Source organism: Xenopus tropicalis, chromosome 8 (genome assembly GCF_000004195.4).
Source record: "Xenopus tropicalis strain Nigerian chromosome 8, UCB_Xtro_10.0, whole genome shotgun sequence".
NCBI lineage: Eukaryota > Metazoa > Chordata > Amphibia > Anura > Pipidae > Xenopus > Xenopus tropicalis.
The window spans coordinates 1,873,396-1,893,988 of NC_030684.2; the positions used below are offsets into that span (position 1 = coordinate 1,873,396).

The 20,593-nt window shown below is 47.1% G+C and overlaps 1 protein-coding gene across 5 annotated transcripts; it reads left to right on the forward strand.

Annotated features, from left to right (window-relative positions):
* The first annotated feature begins 3,597 nt into the window (after positions 1-3,597).
* tor4a (torsin family 4, member A) lies at positions 3,598-20,321 on the forward strand. Of its 5 annotated transcripts, none has more exons than XM_012954455.3 (2): positions 3,598-3,897; positions 18,927-20,321. In XM_012954455.3, exon 2 carries the CDS (start codon positions 18,973-18,975, stop codon positions 20,233-20,235), a length of 1,263 nt encoding a protein of 420 aa, XP_012809909.1. In that variant the 5' UTR covers positions 3,598-3,897; positions 18,927-18,972; the 3' UTR covers positions 20,236-20,321. The 5 variants fall into 5 exon arrangements, with proteins under 5 accessions (XP_012809909.1, XP_012809910.1, XP_012809911.1 ...); XM_012954456.3 differs by lacking the exon at positions 3,598-3,897 and adding an exon at positions 10,225-10,279; XM_012954457.3 differs by lacking the exon at positions 3,598-3,897 and adding an exon at positions 10,360-10,415.
* Positions 20,322-20,593: the final 272 nt, after the last annotated feature.

Consider the following 20,593-nt stretch of genomic DNA (forward strand, 5'->3'; position numbering starts at 1 on the left):
GGTATAATGAAGGCAAGGCACGATGGGTTTGTAATAATGGTATAAGGCTCAAAGAAGGATGGGTCTGTATAGTGGTATAAGGCCAAGGCAAGAATGAGTCTTATATGGTATAAAGGAAGGCAAGATGAGTCTAGTTATAATGGTATAAAGTGCCAAGGCAAGATTGGGTCTGGTATAATGGTATAAAGGCAAGGCAGATGGTCTGTATAGATGGTATATAAGGCATAAGCAAGGATTGGGGTCTGTATAATGGTATAAGAGGCATGGCAAGATGGGTCTGTATAATGGTAATACAAGGCCGACAGCAAGATGGGTCTATATAGTGGTATAGCAGGCCAAGGGCAAGATGGGTCTGTATATGGGTGATAAAGGCAAAGAAGAATGGGTTCTGTTATAATGGTATACGAAGGCAAGCAAGAATGGGGTCTGTATAGATGGGTAAAAGCAAAGCAAGATGGTCTGATATAATGGTATAGAGGCTAAGGGCAAGATGGGTTGAGTATATGGTGATAGAAGGCCAGAGGCCAAGATGGGTCTGTATAATGGTATGAGTTAAGGCCCAAAGAAGATGGGTCCTTGTATAATGGTTATAAGCAAGGAAGATGGTCTATATAATGGTATATGAAGGCAAGGCAAGATGGGTCTGGTTAATGGTATTAAGGCCTAAGGGCAAGAAATGGGTATTGTTATATGGTATGAAAGGTCCAAGGCAGATGGGTCTGTATAGATGGTATTAAAGGCAAAGCATGGAGATGGGTTCTGTATATATGGTATAAAGGGCCAAAGCAAGATGGGTTGTATAATGGTATAGAAGGCCAGAGCAAGGATGGGTTCTGTATATGGTAATTGTAAGGCAAGGCAAGGATGGGTCTGTATAATGGTATAAGGCCAAAAGCAAGATGGGTTCTGGTATAATGGGTATAATAAGGCCAAGGCAAATGGGTCTGTATAAGTGGTTATAAGGCCAAGGCAAGATTGAGTTTGGTATATGATGGGTATTAAAGGCAAGGCAAGATGGGTCTGTATAATGGTATAAAGGCCAAGGCAAGATGGGTCTGTATAATGGTATAAAGGCCAAGGCAAGATGGGTCTGTATAATGGTATAAAGGCCAAGGCAAGATGGGTCTGTATAATGGTATAAAGGCCAAGGCAAGATGGGTCTGTATAATGGTATAAAGGCCAAAGCAAGATGGGTCTGTATATGGGGTATATGAAAGGCAGGAAGATGGGTTGTATATATAGGTATACAAGGGCAAGGCAAAGATGGGTCTGTGATAATGGTATGGAAGGGCCCTGCAGTTTACAATGCTGGTACAAACACAAGATGACTGCTGCCCAAGTATTAGTGCCCAGCATTGGAGACTGGAGGTTACTGGGAGTTGGAGACTGGAGGTTACTGGGAGTTGGAGACTGGAAGTTACTGGGAGTTGCGCAGGGAATAAGGAGGCGCTGTCTCTTTATTGGCCGGGGGAAGGGTGTTTATAGGAGCTTTGGCCGCTATCCCCGTGTTTATATTACGTGTGAGGGGCTCTCGGGATAAAGCAAACACACTCACAGATGCTAAAAATCCCCAAAATGCACTTAACTCAACCTGATTTTTATATAATTGTGCATAATCCCAGTTATACCCACTCTCCTTCCTATACTCACCCCAAGCCAATCAGTGTGAGGAAAGGGGGTGCCAATAATAGCTTCCAAGGGGTTCACTGTATAAATATTGGGAATCCTACCCATTGTGTACCTTTCTTGGATGATGGTTTCTGTATGTTCACATGGTTTTTTATCTAAGTCAAACTGGCGGCTGATGTGCATCGCCCACGACGACAGCAGACACGTTTCATACTCCTTTGGTGTAGGGGACGACTGTACGGGGGGTTCCATGGTATTGCAGCACTGTATAGCAAAGTGAGGACTAATCGACAAACGCCACACACGGGCAATTAATAGCGACTGTCTATGGCATCTCATAGCAGCCCCTCTGGCATTTGCCAGAACCCACAGATTGCCAGTCCAGGCCTATTGCCAGTGGGGTGCTCATATGAACAATGTGCACACAGTTCTTACACAAACAGTTTAGGAAGCTGCAATGTGGCAATATCTGACTCAGTGATCATTGTGTATAATAACAATATAATGACATAATGATATCGTATATTCCCTCAACTCCTATGGCTCTCGGCTCACTTATAACTGTTGGGCGGCCCTACCTAAAGGGTAAATATAACCTGGTATTCTTGTTTATAGGCAGTAAAGAAGTATGTACAACCTATTGTCCCTTCTCTGTATATTTGTATTTATACATATGGGTAGGGGGTGCCATAGTGTTTCCCTTAGACAGTACAGGTATGAGGGGTAACAAGCTAATTGTGTGCCCAGAACATTCCCTCTCTGTATATTTGTATTTTAATACATATGGGTAGGGGGTTGCCATAGTGTTTCCCTTAGACAGTACAGTATGGGGGGTACAGGCTTATTGTGTGCCAGACATTCCTCTCTGTAATTATGTATTTATACATATGGGGTAGGGGGTGCCATAGTGTTTCATATGTAGATTAGTATTCGGGGTACAGCTTATTCGTGTGCCCAGAACATCCCTTCTCTGGTATATTTGTATTTATACATATGGGTAGGAGGTGCATTAAAAAAAAAAGTTTCGTTTTCCCTTGACAGTACAGTATGGGGTAGCTTATTGTGTGCCAGAAAACATTCCTTCTCTATTTGTATTTAATACATATGGGTGGGGGTGCCTATAGTGTTTCCCTTAGACAGTACAGTATGGGGGTTAACAGCTTATTGTTGCCCCCAGAACATTCCCGTCTCTGTAATATTTTGTATTTATACATATGGGTAGGAGGTGCCATAGTGTTTCCCCTTAGACAGTACAGTATGGGGGTACCAGCTTATTGTGTGGCCCAGAACATTCCATTCTCGATATTTGTATTTATACATATGGGTAGGGGGTGCATAGTGGGTTTCTTAGACAGTACCAGTATGGGGGTACAGCTATTGTGTGCCAGACATTCTTCTCTGTTATAATTTGTATTTATACATATGGTAGGGGTGCCTAGTGTTTCCCCGCTTAGACCAGTAAGTATGGGGTACAGCTTATTGTGTGCCCAGAAATTCCCTCTCTGTATATTTGTTAATTTATAGGCATATGGGTAGGGGGTGCCATAGTGTTATCTTAACGTAAGTATGGGGGTAAGCTTAATTGTGTGCACAGAACATTCCTCTCTGTTATTTGTAAGTTTATAACTATGGGTTAGGGGGTGCCATAGTGGTTTCCCTTAGACAGTAACAGTATGGGGTACACTTATTGTGTGCCCAGAAACAGAAACATTCCCTCTTGTATTTTGTATTTAATACATATGGGTAGGGGGTGCCATAGTGTTTCCCTTAGACAGTCAAGTATGGGGGTACAGCTTATTGTGTGCCCAGAACATTCCCTCTCTGTATATTTGTATTTATACATATGGGTAGGAGGATAATAGAATATAGTGACCCCCCCTAGTTGTGCGGATAAGGTGCTGTGGGGCCCCGGGCTGTATGTGGGAGTGACCCTGTGTGTGTATCAGGGACAGGCAGGACTAGGGGACTCAGTAGGACACACACACAGGTATGGGGAAGTGTGCATCGCACCATTAAACCTCTCTCTCCTGCACTCACAGAACTTCACATTCTTTTGGGGGCTGGGGGCTGAGCCTCTCTCCCTCTGGCAGGCTCTGGGCTCTGGCTGCTTGTGCAAGGGGGGAGGTGATGGTGGTTACAGTCTTCTTCTTCTGCTTTCCCCGAGGCTCCCACGGACAGACCTGCACAGCCGCCCTCTCGCAGCCGGGGGCCCTTGGAATTAGCACCTGCACCCCACAAGACTTGAGGTTCCACAGCAGCACCTTCCTGGTGAGTAACCCCCATTATCCCCCGAGCCAATCCCTCCGATTGCACTACGAGACACCCTGCGTCTGCAGCGCTTGTTAGTTGCACAACATCTCTCAGCTTCCTATTGCAACTGCCAGTCTGTGTTTCACTACTGTATATATCCCAATGCGAGGAGACACAATGCAACTGCCAGTCTGTTTCACTACTGTATATATCCCAATGCGAGGAGACACAATGCAACTGCCAGTCTGTGTTTCACTACTGTATATATCCCAGTGCGAGGAGACACAATGACGATGCCAGTCTGTGTTTCACTTACTGTATATGAGTCCAGTGGCAGAAGAGGACACATGCTAGAACATGCAAGTCCAGGCTGTGTTGACACTACTGGATGATAGATGTCTAGATTGCGAAGGAGACTCAATGCGACTGCCGTCTGTGTTGTCACTATTGTTATATATACCAGGTGCGGAGAGACACAATGCAACTGCCAGTCTTTGTGTTTTCAATATCACTACTTTGTGATAATTATCTCCAGTGCGAGGAGCACAAATGCGGATTCTGGGCCAGTGCTGTGTTACTACTGTATGTATCCCATAGTGCTGAGGTAGGCAGTAGTCAATGATGCGATTGGGCCAAGTTTGTGTTTCGACTACTGTATGAGTGATCCCAGTGCAAAGAGACGACAAGATGTGACTGGCCTAGTGCTGGTTGTTTCATCTAGTATATTCTCCAGTGCGAGGTGAGACATGTCGACTTGCTCGATGGTGCTGTGTTTCACTACTGTATATGTCTCCAAGTGTCGAGGAGACACAATGTGACTGTTGCAGTTCTGGTTGGTTTGCACTACTGGCTATAAGCTCCAGTGCGAGGAGACACAGATTGGTGATGGCCAGTGCTGGTGTGTTCCTACTTGGTATACGGTGATTCGATGTGGCGAGGTAGCTAGCAGTTGTGACGTTCGGCCAGGTCTGGTTTTCACTGACTGTATATATCCAGTGCGGTAGGCACATGCTGATCTGCCAGTTGTGTTTTAACTATGTGTGATGTATTATCCGCAGGTGGATGGAGCAGCAATGTCGACAGCCAGGTTGCTGTGTTTCACTACTGTATATATCCCAATGCAAAGAGACACAATGTGATGCCAGTCGTGTGTTTCACTACTGTATATATCCCAGTGGCGAGGAGACACACATGCGACTTGTCCAGTCCTGTGTTTCACTACTGCGTATTATTCCAGTGCGAGGAGACACAAATGCAACTGCCGTCTGTGTTTTCAAACTACTGTATATATCCCAGTGCGAGGAGGCACAATGCGACTGGCCAGTCTTGTGTTTACTACTGTATAGTATCCCAGTCGAGGAGAACACAATGCGACTGCCAGTTCTGTGTTTCACTACCTGTATATAGTCCAGTGCAAAGAGACCATGTCGATGCCAGTCTGTGTTTCAACTACTGTATTATATCCAGTGCGAGGGAGAGACAATGCACTGCAGTCTGCGTTTCATACTGTATATATCATGTGCGAGGAGACCAATTGTGACGCAGTCCTGTGTTTCAACTACTGATTTGATAATTCAGTTGTCGAAGAGACACAAGGTGGACTGCGAGTCCTGGTGTTTTTCACTGAGCTGTACTATATCTCATGGAGGAGGACAATCGACTGAGTCGTGTGTTTCACTAACTGTATAATGCCGCAGTGCGGGAGAACAATGCGACTGCCAGTCTGTGTTTCACTACTGTATATATCCCAAATGAAAGAGAACAATGTGGGACTGCCCAGTCTGTGTCTTCACTACTGTAATATACTCCCAGTGCGAGGAGACCCATGCGACTGTCAGTGCTGTGTTTCATTACTGTTATATCCGCGTGCGATGGAGACATAAATGCGACTGCCAGGGTGTGTTTCACTACTTTGTAATATATCCAGTGCAAGGAGACCAATGCGACTGCCAGTCTGTGTTTTTCACCTACTGTATATATCCAGTGCGAGAGAAACCAAATGCAAACTGCCAGTCTGTGTTTTCACTTACTGTATAATATCCAGTGCGGGAGAGCAATGCGACTGCCAGTCCCTGGGTGTTATTCACTACTGTTATATCCCAGTGCGAGGGAGACATAAGCAAAATGCAGTCTGTGGTTTTACTACTGTTTATCTAGTATATATCCAGTGCGAAGGAAGGGAAAAATAAAAAAACCCCCGCCGCAAAAATTGGGGGCCCCCCCCCGGGGGCTCGCCAGTCTGTGTTTTCATCCTGTATATATCCCAGTGCGGGAGAACGCAAATGCGACTGCCAAGTCTGGTGTTTCACTACTGGTATATATCCGTGCGAAGGAGACGCAATGCGACTGCAGTCTTTGTTTCACTACTGTATATATCCCAGTGCGAGGAGACACAAACTGCCAGTCTGTGTTTCACTACTGTATATATCCCAGTGCGAGGAGACATAATGCAAATGCCAGTCTGTGTTTCACTACTGTATATGTCCCAGTGCGAGGAGACATAATGCGACTGCCAGTCTGTGTTTCACTACTGTATATATCCCAGTGCGAGGAGACACAAACTGCCAGTCTGTGTTTCACTACTGTAATATCCCAGTGTGTGGAGACACAAACTGCCAGTCTGTGTTTCACTACTGTATATATCAGTGCGAGGAGACACAATGCAACTGCCAGTCTGTTTTTCACTACTGTATATATCCCAGTGCAAGGAGACACAATGCGACTGCCAGTCTGTGTTTCACTACTGTATATATCCCAGTGCGAGGAGACATAATGCAAATGCCAGTCTGTGTTTCACTACTGTATACTGTATATATCCCAGTGCGAGGAGACGCAATGCGACTGCCAGTCTGTGTTTCACTACTGTATATATCCCAGTGCGAGGAGACGCAATGCGACTGCCAGTCTGTGTTTCACTACTGTATATATCCAGTGCGAGGAGACGCAATGCGACTGCAGTCTTTGTTTCACTACTGTATTATCCCAGTGCGGGTAGACACAAACTGCCAGTCTGTGTTTCACTACTGTATATATCCCAGTGCGAGGAGACATAATGCAAATGCCAGTCTGTGTTTCACTACTGTATATGTCCCAGTGCGAGGAGACATAATGCGACTGCCAGTCTGTGTTTCACTACTGTATATATCCCAGTGCGAGGAGACACAAACTGCCAGTCTGTGTTTCACTACTGTATATATCCCAGTGCGTGGAGACACAAACTGCCAGTCTGTGTTTCACTACTGTATATATCCCAGTGCGAGGAGACACAATGCAACTGCCAGTCTGTTTTTCACTACTGTATATATCCCAGTGCAAGGAGACACAATGCGACTGCCAGTCTTTTTTTCACTACTGTATATATCCCAGTGCGAGGAGACGCAATGCGACTGCCAGTCTGTGTTTCACTACTGTATATATCCCAGTGCGAGGAGACGCAATGCGACTGCCAGTCTTTGTTTCACTACTGTATATATCCCAGTGCGAGGAGACACAAACTGCCAGTCTGTGTTTCACTACTGTATATATCCCAGTGCGAGGAGACATAATGCAAATGCCAGTCTGTGTTTCACTACTGTATACTGTATATATCCCAGTGCGAGGAGACGCAATGCGACTGCCAGTCTGTGTTTCACTACTGTATATATCCCAGTGCGAGGAGACACAATGCGACTGCCAGTCTTTGTTTCACTACTGTATATATCCCAGTGCGAGGAGACGCAATGCGACTGCCAGTCTTTGTTTCACTACTGTATATATCCCAGTGCAAGGAGACACAATGCGACTGCCAGTTCTGTTTTCCTACTGTATATATCCCAGTGCGAGGAGACACAAACTGCCATCTGTGTTTCACTACTGTATATATCCCAGTGCGAGGAAGAACATAATGCAAATGCCAGTCTGTGTTTCACTACTGTATATGTCAGGTCGAGGAGACATAATGCGACTGCCAGTCTGTGTTTCACTACTGTATATTATCCCAGTGCGAGGAGACACAAACTGCCAGTCTGTGTTTCACTACTGTATATATCCCAGTGCGTGGAGACACAAACTGCCAGTCTGTGTTTCACTACTGTATATATCCCAGTGCGAGGAGACACAATGCAACTGCCAGTCTGTGTTTCACTACTGTATATATCCCAGTGCGAGGAGACATAATGCAACTGCCAGTCTGTGTTTCACTACTGTATATATCCCAGTGCGAGGAGACACAATGCAACTGCCAGTCTGTTTCACTACTGTATATATCCCAGTGCGAGGAGACACAATGCAACTGCCAGTCTCTGTTTCACTACTGTATACATCCCAGTGCAAGGAGACACAATGCAACTGCCAGTCTGTGTTTCACTACTGTATATATCCCAGTGCAAGGAGACACAATGCGACTGCCAGTCTGTGTTTCACTACTGTATATATCCCAGTGCGAGGAGACACAATGCAACTGCCAGTCTGTGTTTCACTACTGTATATATCCCAGTGCGAGGAGACACAATGCAACTGCCAGTCTGTGTTTCACTACTGTATATATGCTTAGGGGGCTCTGTAGATGGACATTAGGGGGCTCTGTAGAGAGGAGTTAGGGGGTTCTGTAGAGAGGTGTTAAGGGGCTCTGTAGAGAGGAATTAGGGGGCTCTGTAGATAGGAGTTAGGGGGCTCTGTAGAGAATAATTAGGGGGCTCTGTAGATAGGGGTTAGGGGGCTCTGTAGAGAAGAATTAGGGGGCTCTGTAGATAGGGGTTAGGGGGCCTCTGTAGATAGGGGTTAAGGGGCTCTGTAGAGAAGAATTAGGGGGCTCTGTAGATAGGGGTTAGGGGGCTCTGTAGAGAATAATTAGGGGGCTCTGTAGATAGGGGTTAGGGGGCTCTGTAGATAGGGGTTAAGGGCTCTGTAGAGAAGAATTAGGGGGCTCTGTAGATAGGGGTTAGGGGGCTCTGTAGAGAAGAATTAGGGGGCTCTGTAGATAGGGGTTAGGGGGCTCTGTAGATAGGGGTTAGGGGGTTCTGTAGAGAAGAATTAGGGGGCTCTGTAGATAGGGGTTAGGGGGCTTTGCAGAGAGGAGTTAGGGGGCTCTGTAGATAGGGGTTAGGGGGTCTGTAGATAGAGGTTAGGGGGCTCTGTAGAGAGGAGTTAGGGGGCTCTGTAGATAGGGGTTAGGGGGCTCTGTAGATAGGGGTTAGGGGGCTCTGTAGAGAAGAATTAGGGGGCTCTGTAGATAGGGTTAGGGGGCTCTGTAGAGAAGAATTAGGGGGCTCTGTAGATAGGGGTTAGGGGGCTCTGTAGAGAAGAATTAGGGGGCTCCGTAGATAGGGGTTAGGGGGCTCTGTAGAGAAGAATTAGGGGGCTCTGTAGATAGGGGTTAGGGGGTTCTGTAGAGAAGAATTAGGGGGCTCTGTAGAGAAGAATTAGGGGGCTCTGTAGATAGGGGTTAGGGGGCTCTGTAGAGAAGAATTAGGGGGCTCTGTAGATAGGGGTTAGGGGGCTCTGTAGAGAAGAATTAGGGGGCTCTGTAGAGAAGAATTAGGGGGCTCTGTAGATAGGGGTTAGGGGGCTCTGTAGAGAAGAATTAGGGGCTCTGTAGATAGGGGTTAGGGGGCTCTGTAGAGAAGAATTAGGGGGCTCTGTAGATAGGGGTTAGGGGGCTCTGTAGAGAAGAATTAGGGGGCTCTGTAGATAGGGGTTAGGGGGCTCTGTAGAGAAGAATTAGGGGGCTCTGTAGATAGGGGTTAGGGGGCTCTGTAGAGAAGAATTAGGGGGCTCTGTAGATAGGGGTTAGGGGGCTCTGTAGAGAAGAATTAGGGGGCTCTGTAGAGAAGAATTAGGGGGCTCTGTAGATAGGGGTTAGGGGGCTCTGTAGGCCATTTTGAACACAAATTAGGAGGATCACAATGATGTTTGTTGGCGGAACTCTCTGCAGAGTAGGTGGATTAAAGTCAGAAATTCCCATTCCTGGAGCCCCCCCGCCCCACCCTGTATTTATGTTAATATCAATATATACTGTTACACGTTTGTTCAAATATTTACACTTTCAGTAAACTAAGCATGCAGCTGGGTCACACGTACACACAGGGCATTTGTACTACAGTCATGTACACTGCTGATCAGCCAATCAGAGCGCTGGAATATGAACAAGCCTAAACCCGCCCGTAGCCAATCAGAGATCAGTACCCTCTCTAGGACCAGGGGTTGGAGAAGTGGGCAGAAACCCAGCCTGGGGCTGAGATATGAATGAAGGAGTCCCCCCCCCCCTCAGCAGCCTCATTAGCTGTGGGGCAGTATGAGCAGTAAAGGGGAAGTAATTAAGCCATGTCTGTGAATATCTGTAGCCCCGCCCACTCAATGGAAACACTGGGAGATGAATGGAAAGCACTATTCCTGTTGGAGGGGGTCCCCGGGTTCCATAAAGGTATTACTACTAATTCGACCTCAACTTACCAAATGGATTGGGTTCCAGATAGGAAGGAAGTGCAGATGGGAAGGGGGAGTGGCCAGTTATGGAAATGACCGGGCACACAGTCAGTACAGATACCAGGCACTGGCAGGTACCAAGCATTAAATACTTACCCTTTACACCTCCCCCTACCTATTCCTGGAAGCACCTTCAATCAGTCGGGGGGGGTGGGTATAAAGTATCCTGGGAATGATCCCAATTACAGACAAATATAAATAGAGTGAGTGGGCTGGGGCCTAGGTAAGGGCTTTATATTGTCTCTCAGTGGAGGGGGCAATGGTACATTCCGGGGCACTAGCAAGGGGCAGACATATATAAATAGAGTGAGTGGGCTGGGGCCTAGGTGAGGGTTTTATATTGTCTCTGGGGGGGGGGGGCAATGGTACATTCCGGGGCACTAGCAAGGGGCAGTATTAGTGGCCTGGGGCCTAGGCAAGGGCTTTATATTGTCTCTCGGTGGGGGGGGCAATGGTACATTCCGGGGCACTAGCAAGGGGCAGACATATATAAATAGAGTGAGTGGGCTGGGGCCAAGGTAAGGGCTTTATATTGTCTCTCGGTGGGGGGGGGCAATGATACATTCCGAGGCACTAGCAAGGGGCAGTATTATATAAATAGAGTGAGTGGGCTGGGGCCTAGGTAAGGGTTTTATATTGTCTCTCGGGGGGGGGGGGGCAATGGTACATTCCGGGGCACTGGGAGCGAGCCAGGACATGTTTATAGGCTCCAATCAAGGGAAATCTCAGTGGGTCTCTGGGGGCAGGGGGGTAAATACCCATACCCCCCTGCTTTATCACTGAATTAGTGTGGTCCTATAGCCCCCATTCTTACCCATCAACCCCGGGGCAGAGGTATATTAACTGATAAGGACTCCTTTCTCCTCCCCATCAGATTGTCCTAGTCTGCTCCACTGCACTGTTGACAAGGGGTGGGGCTAGAAGCCTGTGACTCAAGAAGTGGATGGGTCTAGAACAGTGCTGTCCAACTTCTGTTGTACCGAGGGCCGGAATTTTTCCGACCTACGTGGTGGAGGGCCGATAATGGAAGCCAGTTTTGACCACTCCCCTTTTTGAAACCGCACCCACTTGAAACCACACCCATGTTATCACATGACCATACCCATATTAATGGTTGTAGTACAGCAAAAACCTGCCATACTCTGCCTGCCCTACCCTGCCTGTGTGCCATACTCTGCCTGTCCTACCCTGCCTTTGTGTGTGCCATACTCTGCCTGCCCTACCCTGCCTGTGTGCCATACTTTCACTGTGTGTGCCATTCTTGGCTGGTTTGTGCCAAACTTGGCCTGTGTGTGCCATACTCTGCCTGCCCTACTCTGGCTGTGTGTGCCATACTCTGCCTTCCCTACCCTGCCTGTGTGTGCCATACTCTGCTTGCCCTACTCTGGCTGTGTGTGCCATACTCTGCCTTCCCTACCCTGCCTGTGTGTGCCATACTCTGCTTGCCCTATGCTGCCTGTATGGCACACACAGGCAGCCTACAGTGACACAATGCTGGCACTGCTCCTACAGTCTGCACAATAACTATATATTAAAAAACTTTTTAATTGCAGTACCACCTCAGTATATGTTCTTTTTGTAGTGTGCAGGGATTATTTGTGGGTTTCTACTGCTCCTGAGGTGTGAACAGGGGAACAATGGGGGTGATTACAGCCTGAGCCTGAGGTGTGAACACTGCAGGGGGTGAACAATGCAGAGATTAAAAGGTGTGAACAGTACAGGGGATTACATATTTAAACAATACAGCCTGATTACAGCCTGAATCTGAGGTGAGAACCATGCAGGGGGGGCAGTTAATCACAGTACTGATACCATTTAAAGCTTACACAAAGGTAAACCATCAAAGCAGCCAGACAGGTGGGGGGCCACACAGAGGGGGGTCGCGGGCCGCATGCGGCCCGCGGGCCGCCAGTTGGACAGCACTGGTCTAGAACACTCTGATGGCAGCTTACAGGGGGAGGGCTCTGTAACCCAAGCAGTGGGTGGGACTATGATACTTTGATGCTATTTGCTGGAACAAGTTCTAGGTTAGGGGATAAGGCAAAAGTAAAGTGTATTTATATGTATTTATGCCCCAGGGCTACATTGGTGCGATATGAGAGGGGCAATTGTGATGCACACACAGGGCAAGGTGAGAGATCAGAAGCACAGACACAGGAAGCCAGCGCTTCACACTGTGTGAGGGAGATCTCAGCTGATATGGCTGATAGATACATGGAACCCCCAGCCAGTTTACAGTAAGTAGAATTTGCAGTTCATGCTTTATAAGTGTACATCCTACACTGCCCAATCAGATCTGATAGTTACCCAGAAGCAGCACTGTACCCACCACAGCAGCTGAGCGAGTATCCGTTCCTGCCCCTAGTTAAAGATATCAAATATGAGCCCTGTGTATGCTAATAGAATCCAATGATATTGTTACCACTCCCTGCTCTTGGGCTGCTCTCCTCCCAATGTATCAGCAACTCAGTTCTAACAGCTGGTCAGGGCTTTTTTTTCCCCTACTGCACTAAAGTCATTTTATGGTGTTATCGCCACAAGATGGAGCTGTTACCTATTAACCTGCTGACCATGGGAAAGAGAGCAGCCCAGGAGCAGGAAGTACAGAGAATCAGAGCTCTGTACCTGGGTAAGTACTGGGGGGAGATTGGATTCACTTACCCAGGAGGGGTGGTTCCTGTCTGACCATGGGAAAGAGAGCAGCCCAGGAGCAGGAAGTACAGAGAATCAGAGCTCTGTACCTGGGTAAGTACTGGGGGGAGATTGGATTAACTTACCCAGGGGGGGTTCCTGTCTGACCATGGGAAAGAGAGCAGCCCAGGAGCAGGAAGTACAGAGAATCAGAGCTCTGTACCTGGGTAAGTACTGGGGGGAGATTGGATTCACTTACCCAGGAGGGGTGGTTCCTGTCTGACCATGGGAAAGAGAGCAGCCCAGGAGCAGGAAGTACAGAGAATCAGAGCTCTGTACCTGGGTAAGTACTGGGGGGAGATTGGATTCACTTACCCAGGAGGGGTGGTTCCTGTCTGACCATGGGAAAGAGAGCAGCCCAGGAGCAGGAAGTACAGAGAACCAGAGCTGTGAGTAGCCAATAAAATTCAGTGTATAAGGTTTTGCTTTGCCATAGCTGCATGACAGACAGTGAATATACAGCTGACAGGGCTGATGACTGGAGCGGATACGGCCGTTTCCATTATGAGGGGAATAGGAAACAAATAGGAAACACATGGCCAGTGCGGATTTGACTTTATATCCCACCAATAAGGGCCGTGCAGATCACTTCCCACCTTCAACTGAAAAACATACACAGTCAGCAAAATCTATAGTTCCTACAGCTCCTTGGGCTGGTGATTGTAAGCTCCTCTGGGGCAGGGTCTAGAGAACAATCCCAGGCCAGACATGTAGTTGTGATATAAAGAGAATCATCTTTGTATCTGCTCTGGCTCAGAGACCCCAATGTGGCCCCTAGACATGACCCCTATACAGCCACTTGGTTTAGCCCTTTACCCCACAGTGTCCGACCCATCATTCCTCTCTCTCCCAATAGATTCGCTCTCATTCTCTCTTCCCCAATTGCAATTTGCAGCGTCAGCCAATAGCAGCGACACAACTGCCCAAACCCGGCGCCTTCACACTGGGGATTTCATGTGTAGAATAGATATATATATATATATATATATATATACATGAATTTTAGTGGTTTTGCTTGGCCTGCCTCAGACAAGCTATCTTATCCCTTGTATTCTCCTAGTCAGATCAGTCAGAGGTATCTCCTGCCAGCAGTGCTGTAAATGAAACAAAATGCAGGGGATTTTGCTTTATGGAACAGAAGGCTGATCTAATGAGAGATCTGCCCCAGGCCCAATCTGGTCGGATTACACGTGCGCCGGTACCAGTGTTGCACAAGGTGGCAACCTGAGGGCTTGTACTTTGTGAGTCACAAACCCGTTTGGTGAGGGACACAGAAACAACTGTCACTAGTGCCCATCTGTCATACTACTAACCCATGTATGGCTGTACAACCTATTTTCCTTCTCTGTATATTTGTATTTATACATATGGGTAGGGGGTGCCATAGTGTTTCCCTTAGACAGTACAGTATGGGGGTACAGCTTATTGTGTGCCCAGAACATTCCTTCTCTGTATATTTGTATTTATACATATGGGTAGGAGGTGCCATAGTGTTTCCCTTAGACAGTACAGTATGGGGGTACAGCTTATTGTGTGCCCAGAACATTCCTTCTCTGTATATTTGTATTTATACATATGGGTAGGAGGTGCCATAGTGTTTCCCTTAGACAGTACAGTATGGGGGTACAGCTTATTGTGTGCCCAGAACATTCCCTCTCTGTATATTTGTATTTATACATATGGGTAGGAGGTGCCATAGTGTTTCCCTTAGACAGTACAGTATGGGGGTACAGCTTATTGTGTGCCCAGAACATTCCCTCTCTGTATATTTGTATTTATACATATGGGTAGGGGGTGCCATAGTGTTTCCCTTAGACAATACAGTATGGGGGTACAGCTTATTGTGTGCCCAGAACATTCCTTCTCTGTATATTTGTATTTATACATATGGGTAGGGGGTGCCATAGTGTTTCCCTTAGACAGTACAGTATGGGGGTACAGCTTATTGTGTGCCCAGAACATTCCCTCTCTGTATATTTGTATTTATACATATGGGTAGGGGGTGCCATAGTGTTTCCCTTAGACAGTACAGTATGGGGGTACAGCTTATTGTGTGCCCAGAACATTCCCTCTCTGTATATTTGTATTTATACATATGGGTAGGGGGTGCCATAGTGTTTCCCTTAGACAGTACAGTATGGGGGTACAGCTTATTGTGTGCCCAGAACATTCCTTCTCTGTATATTTGTATTTATACATATGGGTAGGGGGTGCCATAGTGTTTCCCTTAGACAGTACAGTATGGGGGTACAGCTTATTGTGTGCCCAGAACATTCCCTCTCTGTATATTTGTATTTATACATATGGGTAGGAGGTGCCATAGTGTTTCCCTTAGACAGTACAGTATGGGGGTACAGCTTATTGTGTGCCCAGAACATTCCTTCTCTGTATATTTGTATTTATACATATGGGTAGGGGGTGCCATAGTGTTTCCCTTAGACAGTACAGTATGGGGGTACAGCTTATTGTGTGCCCAGAACATTCCCTCTCTGTATATTTGTATTTATACATATGGGTAGGGGGTGCCATAGTGTTTCCCTTAGACAGTACAGTATGGGGGTACAGCTTATTGTGTGCCCAGAACATTCCCTCTCTGTATATGTGTATTTATACATATGGGTAGGGGGTGCCATAGTGTTTCCCTTAGACAGTACAGTATGGGGGTACAGCTTATTGTGTGCCCAGAACATTCCCTCTCTGTATATTTGTATTTATACATATGGGTAGGGGGTGCCATAGTGTTTCCCTTAGACAGTACAGTATGGGGGTACAGCTTATTGTGTGCCCAGAACATTCCTTCTCTGTATATTTGTATTTATACATATGGGTAGGGGGTGCCATAGTGTTTCCCTTAGACAGTACAGTATGGGGGTACAGCTTATTGTGTGCCCAGAACATTCCCTCTCTGTATATTTGTATTTATACATATGGGTAGGAGGTGCCATAGTGTTTCCCTTAGACAGTACAGTATGGGGGTACAGCTTATTGTGTGCCCAGAACATTCCTTCTCTGTATATTTGTATTTATACATATGGGTAGGGGGTGCCATAGTGTTTCCCTTAGACAGTACAGTATGGGGGTACAGCTTATTGTGTGCCCAGAACATTCCCTCTCTGTATATTTGTATTTATACATATGGGTAGGAGGTGCCATAGTGTTTCCCTTAGACAGTACAGTATGGGGGTACAGCTTATTGTGTGCCCAGAACATTCCTTCTCTGTATATTTGTATTTATACATATGGGTAGGGGGTGCCATAGTGTTTCCCTTAGACAGTATAGTATGGGGGTACAGCTTATTGTGTGCCCAGAACATTCCCTCTCTGTATATTTGTATTTATACATATGGGTAGGGGGTGCCATAGTGTTTCCCTTAGACAGTACAGTATGGGGGTACAGCTTATTGTGTGCCCAGAACATTCCCTCTCTGTATATGTGTATTTATACATGCGGGGAGGGTTTATACATGGAAATGCTACAGTATGAGGTGATGGTTATTCTGATGAGCTGTAAACTGACCCTGATGCAAAAAAAAAGAAATAGCAGAACTTGCAGTGAGAATAAAAAGGAAGATAAGCAATGGGAGGGGACGCGCTATTTCCTTTCAGCACATAGGGACCCAGGCAAACAAAAGCTCTACTCATTGGCCAGAACCGGGCGGGGAGAGAGCCGGGAGCCAGAGGGGCGACTTATCCTTCCCAGGGGAACCCCAGGTATTTAACTCATTTATGGGCAAGGAAATTGCACTATTCTTTTAGCTTCCCCTTTATATTCTATCTCAGTTCTGTGGATAAGTGCCTCAGCCCCTATAGGGCCTCTCTTTCTGCCTATGGGGGGAGCAGTGGGTACATGGAGCCGCCTCCCAGCACAGGTGTCTCTCTAGGTAGGCATGCAGCTGGAGTAACTGGGTATGTTCCTTATGTACATGGCAATACCCACCTCAACTTGGGGTAAAAGACAAATATTCCATTCTGACCTCTGATATAGGGTCCCGCAGTATTGCCCCCCCCCCCCCCGTGCCAATCAGAAGGGCAACTGGGAGCTTTGTGAAGGTCTGGTCTTTTAATTCTGCCCATCTCCAAGATGGAGTTTTCTATGCTGCCAGGTTGCTATGGACCCTGACCCCAGGTAACAGACAGCTGGTTTATTATGGACATGAATCTTTATTTTTTTTCTCCTTTCTATTCCTCTTACAGGCTGCTATGTAAAGCACTTCCTGGTTGCTAGGGTCAGCCACACCTTAGCAATTGCATAAGGGGGTTGAAATGTCACAGTCAGGGGGCTGCAGGAGAAAAATGTTATATTATTATGGGAGATTGCTAATAGCCAATGATGCTCCTAGAGGCAGTCTGTGGGCAGCTTACTTTGTGCTAATGTTACACGGCCCGTGGCCAAACAAACTGCCACTGAAGGGGGCAGTTCCAGAAAATGATTGACAGGTATCAGTATTCCAAGATTCAGGAATGCCATACAGACCCCAAACTGAATGCAACCTGTATAGAGAACAGCATGGCTGGGTATAGCTGGCTCCGCAGGGGAGGGATCAGCCAAACTCCTGCTCCTATTGGATCAGAATCTGTTTCGGCTACTGCTTCATTGCTCCTTGGTCAGCCAAAGTCCCCTACTTTCTTTTGCTTATATCGGGCACCATATCCCCATCTATATAACAGACAGATTCCCACTATTAAAGAGGAAATTATCCCATAAGAAAATGACACGAAAACATATTTTTACTGTAGGAGCTGCCATCATGCTTTGCACTTCTAAGGTAAAGTGAAATATCCCCCCCCCAATGACAGAGCTCAAGGTGGCCACGCTGGCCCATGAAACGTACATATAGTGTGCGTGTTATTACACATACATGTGCATATGTTGGCAGCTAGCGAGAGGCTCCTGAAGTGGTGGGGGTGTAATCTCTCCTTGCACAAATGCAGCCCATGACAGGGGGAAGCTTATCAATGGCTACTTCCTTCCTGTATCTGCTGTTGGTATAATATTTACTAACCCCCACCTCTCCCCCCCAAGTCATCTCTTCCCCACAGAATCTCACTTTCTGCCTATGAGAGGGGTAACGAGCTCCGCTCCCTCCCTATCCTACTAATTATTTACCCCACTCAGTCCCATTGCCCTTGCCTTAGTGTGGGGCAGAATATTATATAAACAGTATCTTTTCTAAGATCATATGCAATTGGTCTTCATTTTTTATTTTGTATGGCTTTTCGGGTATTTCAGCAGCTATCGGGTTGCCAGGGTCTTATTCACCCTAGCAACCAGACAGTGGTTTGAAAGAGAGATGGGAGTATAAAGCGGAGAGGAAACAGAAAGATGAGAGATAAAAAGTAACAATAACGTTGTAGCGTCACCGGGGTCGGTGACCCCCATTTCAAAGCTGGAAAGAGTTAGGGTCCCCATACACCAGGGCCAAACGATCGAATTAGCCTGGATTCTACCGATAGAGTGGGGTACCCACCTACCCGTAGGTGGGGGATATCAGGAGAAGATCCGCTCGCTTGGCGACCTTAACTCTTTCCAGCTTTGAAATGGGGGTCACCGACCCCGATGACGCTATAACATTATTGTTAGTTTTTATCAATCCGACTAGATTTTTTAACCTGCCCGATCGATATCTGCCCGATTTCAGGCCAGATATCGGTCAGGTAGGCCCGTCGGTAGTCCCCATACACGGGCCGATTAGCTGCCGAATCGGTGTAAGGGACCCATATTGGCAGCTAGAGTTTGCCCGTATATGGGGAAGCCGGATAGAAGAGGAAGGCGGATAATTCAGAAACAATAAATAATGACCAACTGCAAAGATGCTAAGAATAACCCATTATATAATATACTAAAAATTAACCACCCCATTAGTTATGTTACCTTTGGCTTTTGTGTGTTACAGAGGATTCTGCTTCCCGCTTCTGAATGGTTTCCTGACGCCCCTAACAATGGAAGATAGCGAATCGAGCACGCAAGCGCCCGCGGCCCACCATGGCATTTCCTTGGCATCCTCGCCAGTGCGGGCGCTCATCCGGATGCGCAGGAAGATCCGCACGCTGAAAAAGAGCCGGCTCCAGCTGGACCTGACCACGGGGCGCCCTTTGGACAGCGCCAAGGCTTCTTTGCGTCGGCAGATTTCCACGGACAGGGCGTCCTTATTTAAGACCACCACCTACGAAAAGCAGCAGTATTTTAACTTTGACACGCCCACCTTGGAGAAACTGGCGTTAAACAACCAAATCCGCAAAAAGAACCGCAAGAAGTCCCGGCACGTGCTGTACCCCGGCAACGTCAGGAAGTGCCTCCCCGTCGAGCAGAAGAGCAAGGCCAAGCGGTGCCTCCTACTCTTCATAGCGATCGTCTGCTTTCAGATTTTCAACGCAATCGAGAACCTGGACGATAACCTGCAGAAATACGACTTGGACGGACTGGAAAAGACTCTGCAGAGGGAGGTGTTTGGCCAAAGAAGAGCCATTGACAAATTAATGGACCACCTGAAGGACTATCTAGCCACGCATTATCATAACAAGCCTTTAGTTCTTTCATTCAATGGGCCCAGCGGGGTCGGGAAGAGCCACACCGGCCGACTGTTGGCCAAACATTTCCGTTCCGTCATGGATAACGACTTTGTTCTTCAATATTATACCATGCACAACTGCCCCGATGAGAACGACGTCGCAAAGTGCCAAGCGGAGGTGTCTGGAATGATATCGGAGATGATCTCCAGGGCGGAGATTGAGGAAAAGATCCCTGTGTTCATATTCGATGAGCTAGAGGTCATGCCCGTGGCGCTGTTAGACGTGTTGCACGGGTACTTCCAGCTCAATCAGAGCAACGAGTATCTCAACGCCGTCTATATCCTGATCAGCAATATAGGGGGCAACGAGATTACCAAGTTTGTGCTGCAGAATTCTTCTAAGGACTTTGTCAACGTCCCCCAGGAACTCCGCCACCTAGTGCTCACCTCCCTACGGAAACAGCATTTCCTCTGGGACGTTGCCGAAATCGTTCCTTTTACCCTTTTGGAGAAAAGACACATTTTGGATTGTTTCCTTGACGAACTCTTACGGGAAGGGCTTTATCCGGACCACAGTAACATCGAGAGCCTAGCGGGCCAGCTCCGGTACTACACTAAGGAAAACAAGGAGTACTCCATCACGGGATGCAAACAGGTGGTAGCCAAGGTCAATCTCTTACAGCCCTATACATGAACTGGGGGCTGCCCAAGTGGGACATACTGCTTGTTTATAGGTTTGGTTGGTGTCAATGTAAGTAATAAAGAAACATTCCAATTTGATTGGACACAGTGTAATTCCTGCAGAGGTACCACATAGTGAAAGTAAAGGGGGAAATGCACGCAACAAATTAGCTGCCCACAAGTTCTAAAGCAACTACCTCCTCACCAAACGAGGGTTAGAATGCTGAAAATGGGGTTAAATGCTATCCCTCTGCCCCACCAGGTCATGATATTGACATTAAACCCCTACACAGAGGCCAAACAGCCCCACTTGGTCTATGGTAGGGGATCCATAAAGAGTTGGGAAGCAACACATGCATAAAAAAAAGTTT

Coding starts and splice junctions, on each gene's coding strand:
- tor4a (XM_012954454.3), top strand. CDS start 12,541: ATGGCTGATAGATACATGGAACCCCCAGCCAGTTTACA. Junction 12,579..18,926: donor GAACCCCCAGCCAGTTTACA/GTAAGTAGAATT, acceptor TGTGTGTTACAG/AGGATTCTGCTTCCCGCTTC.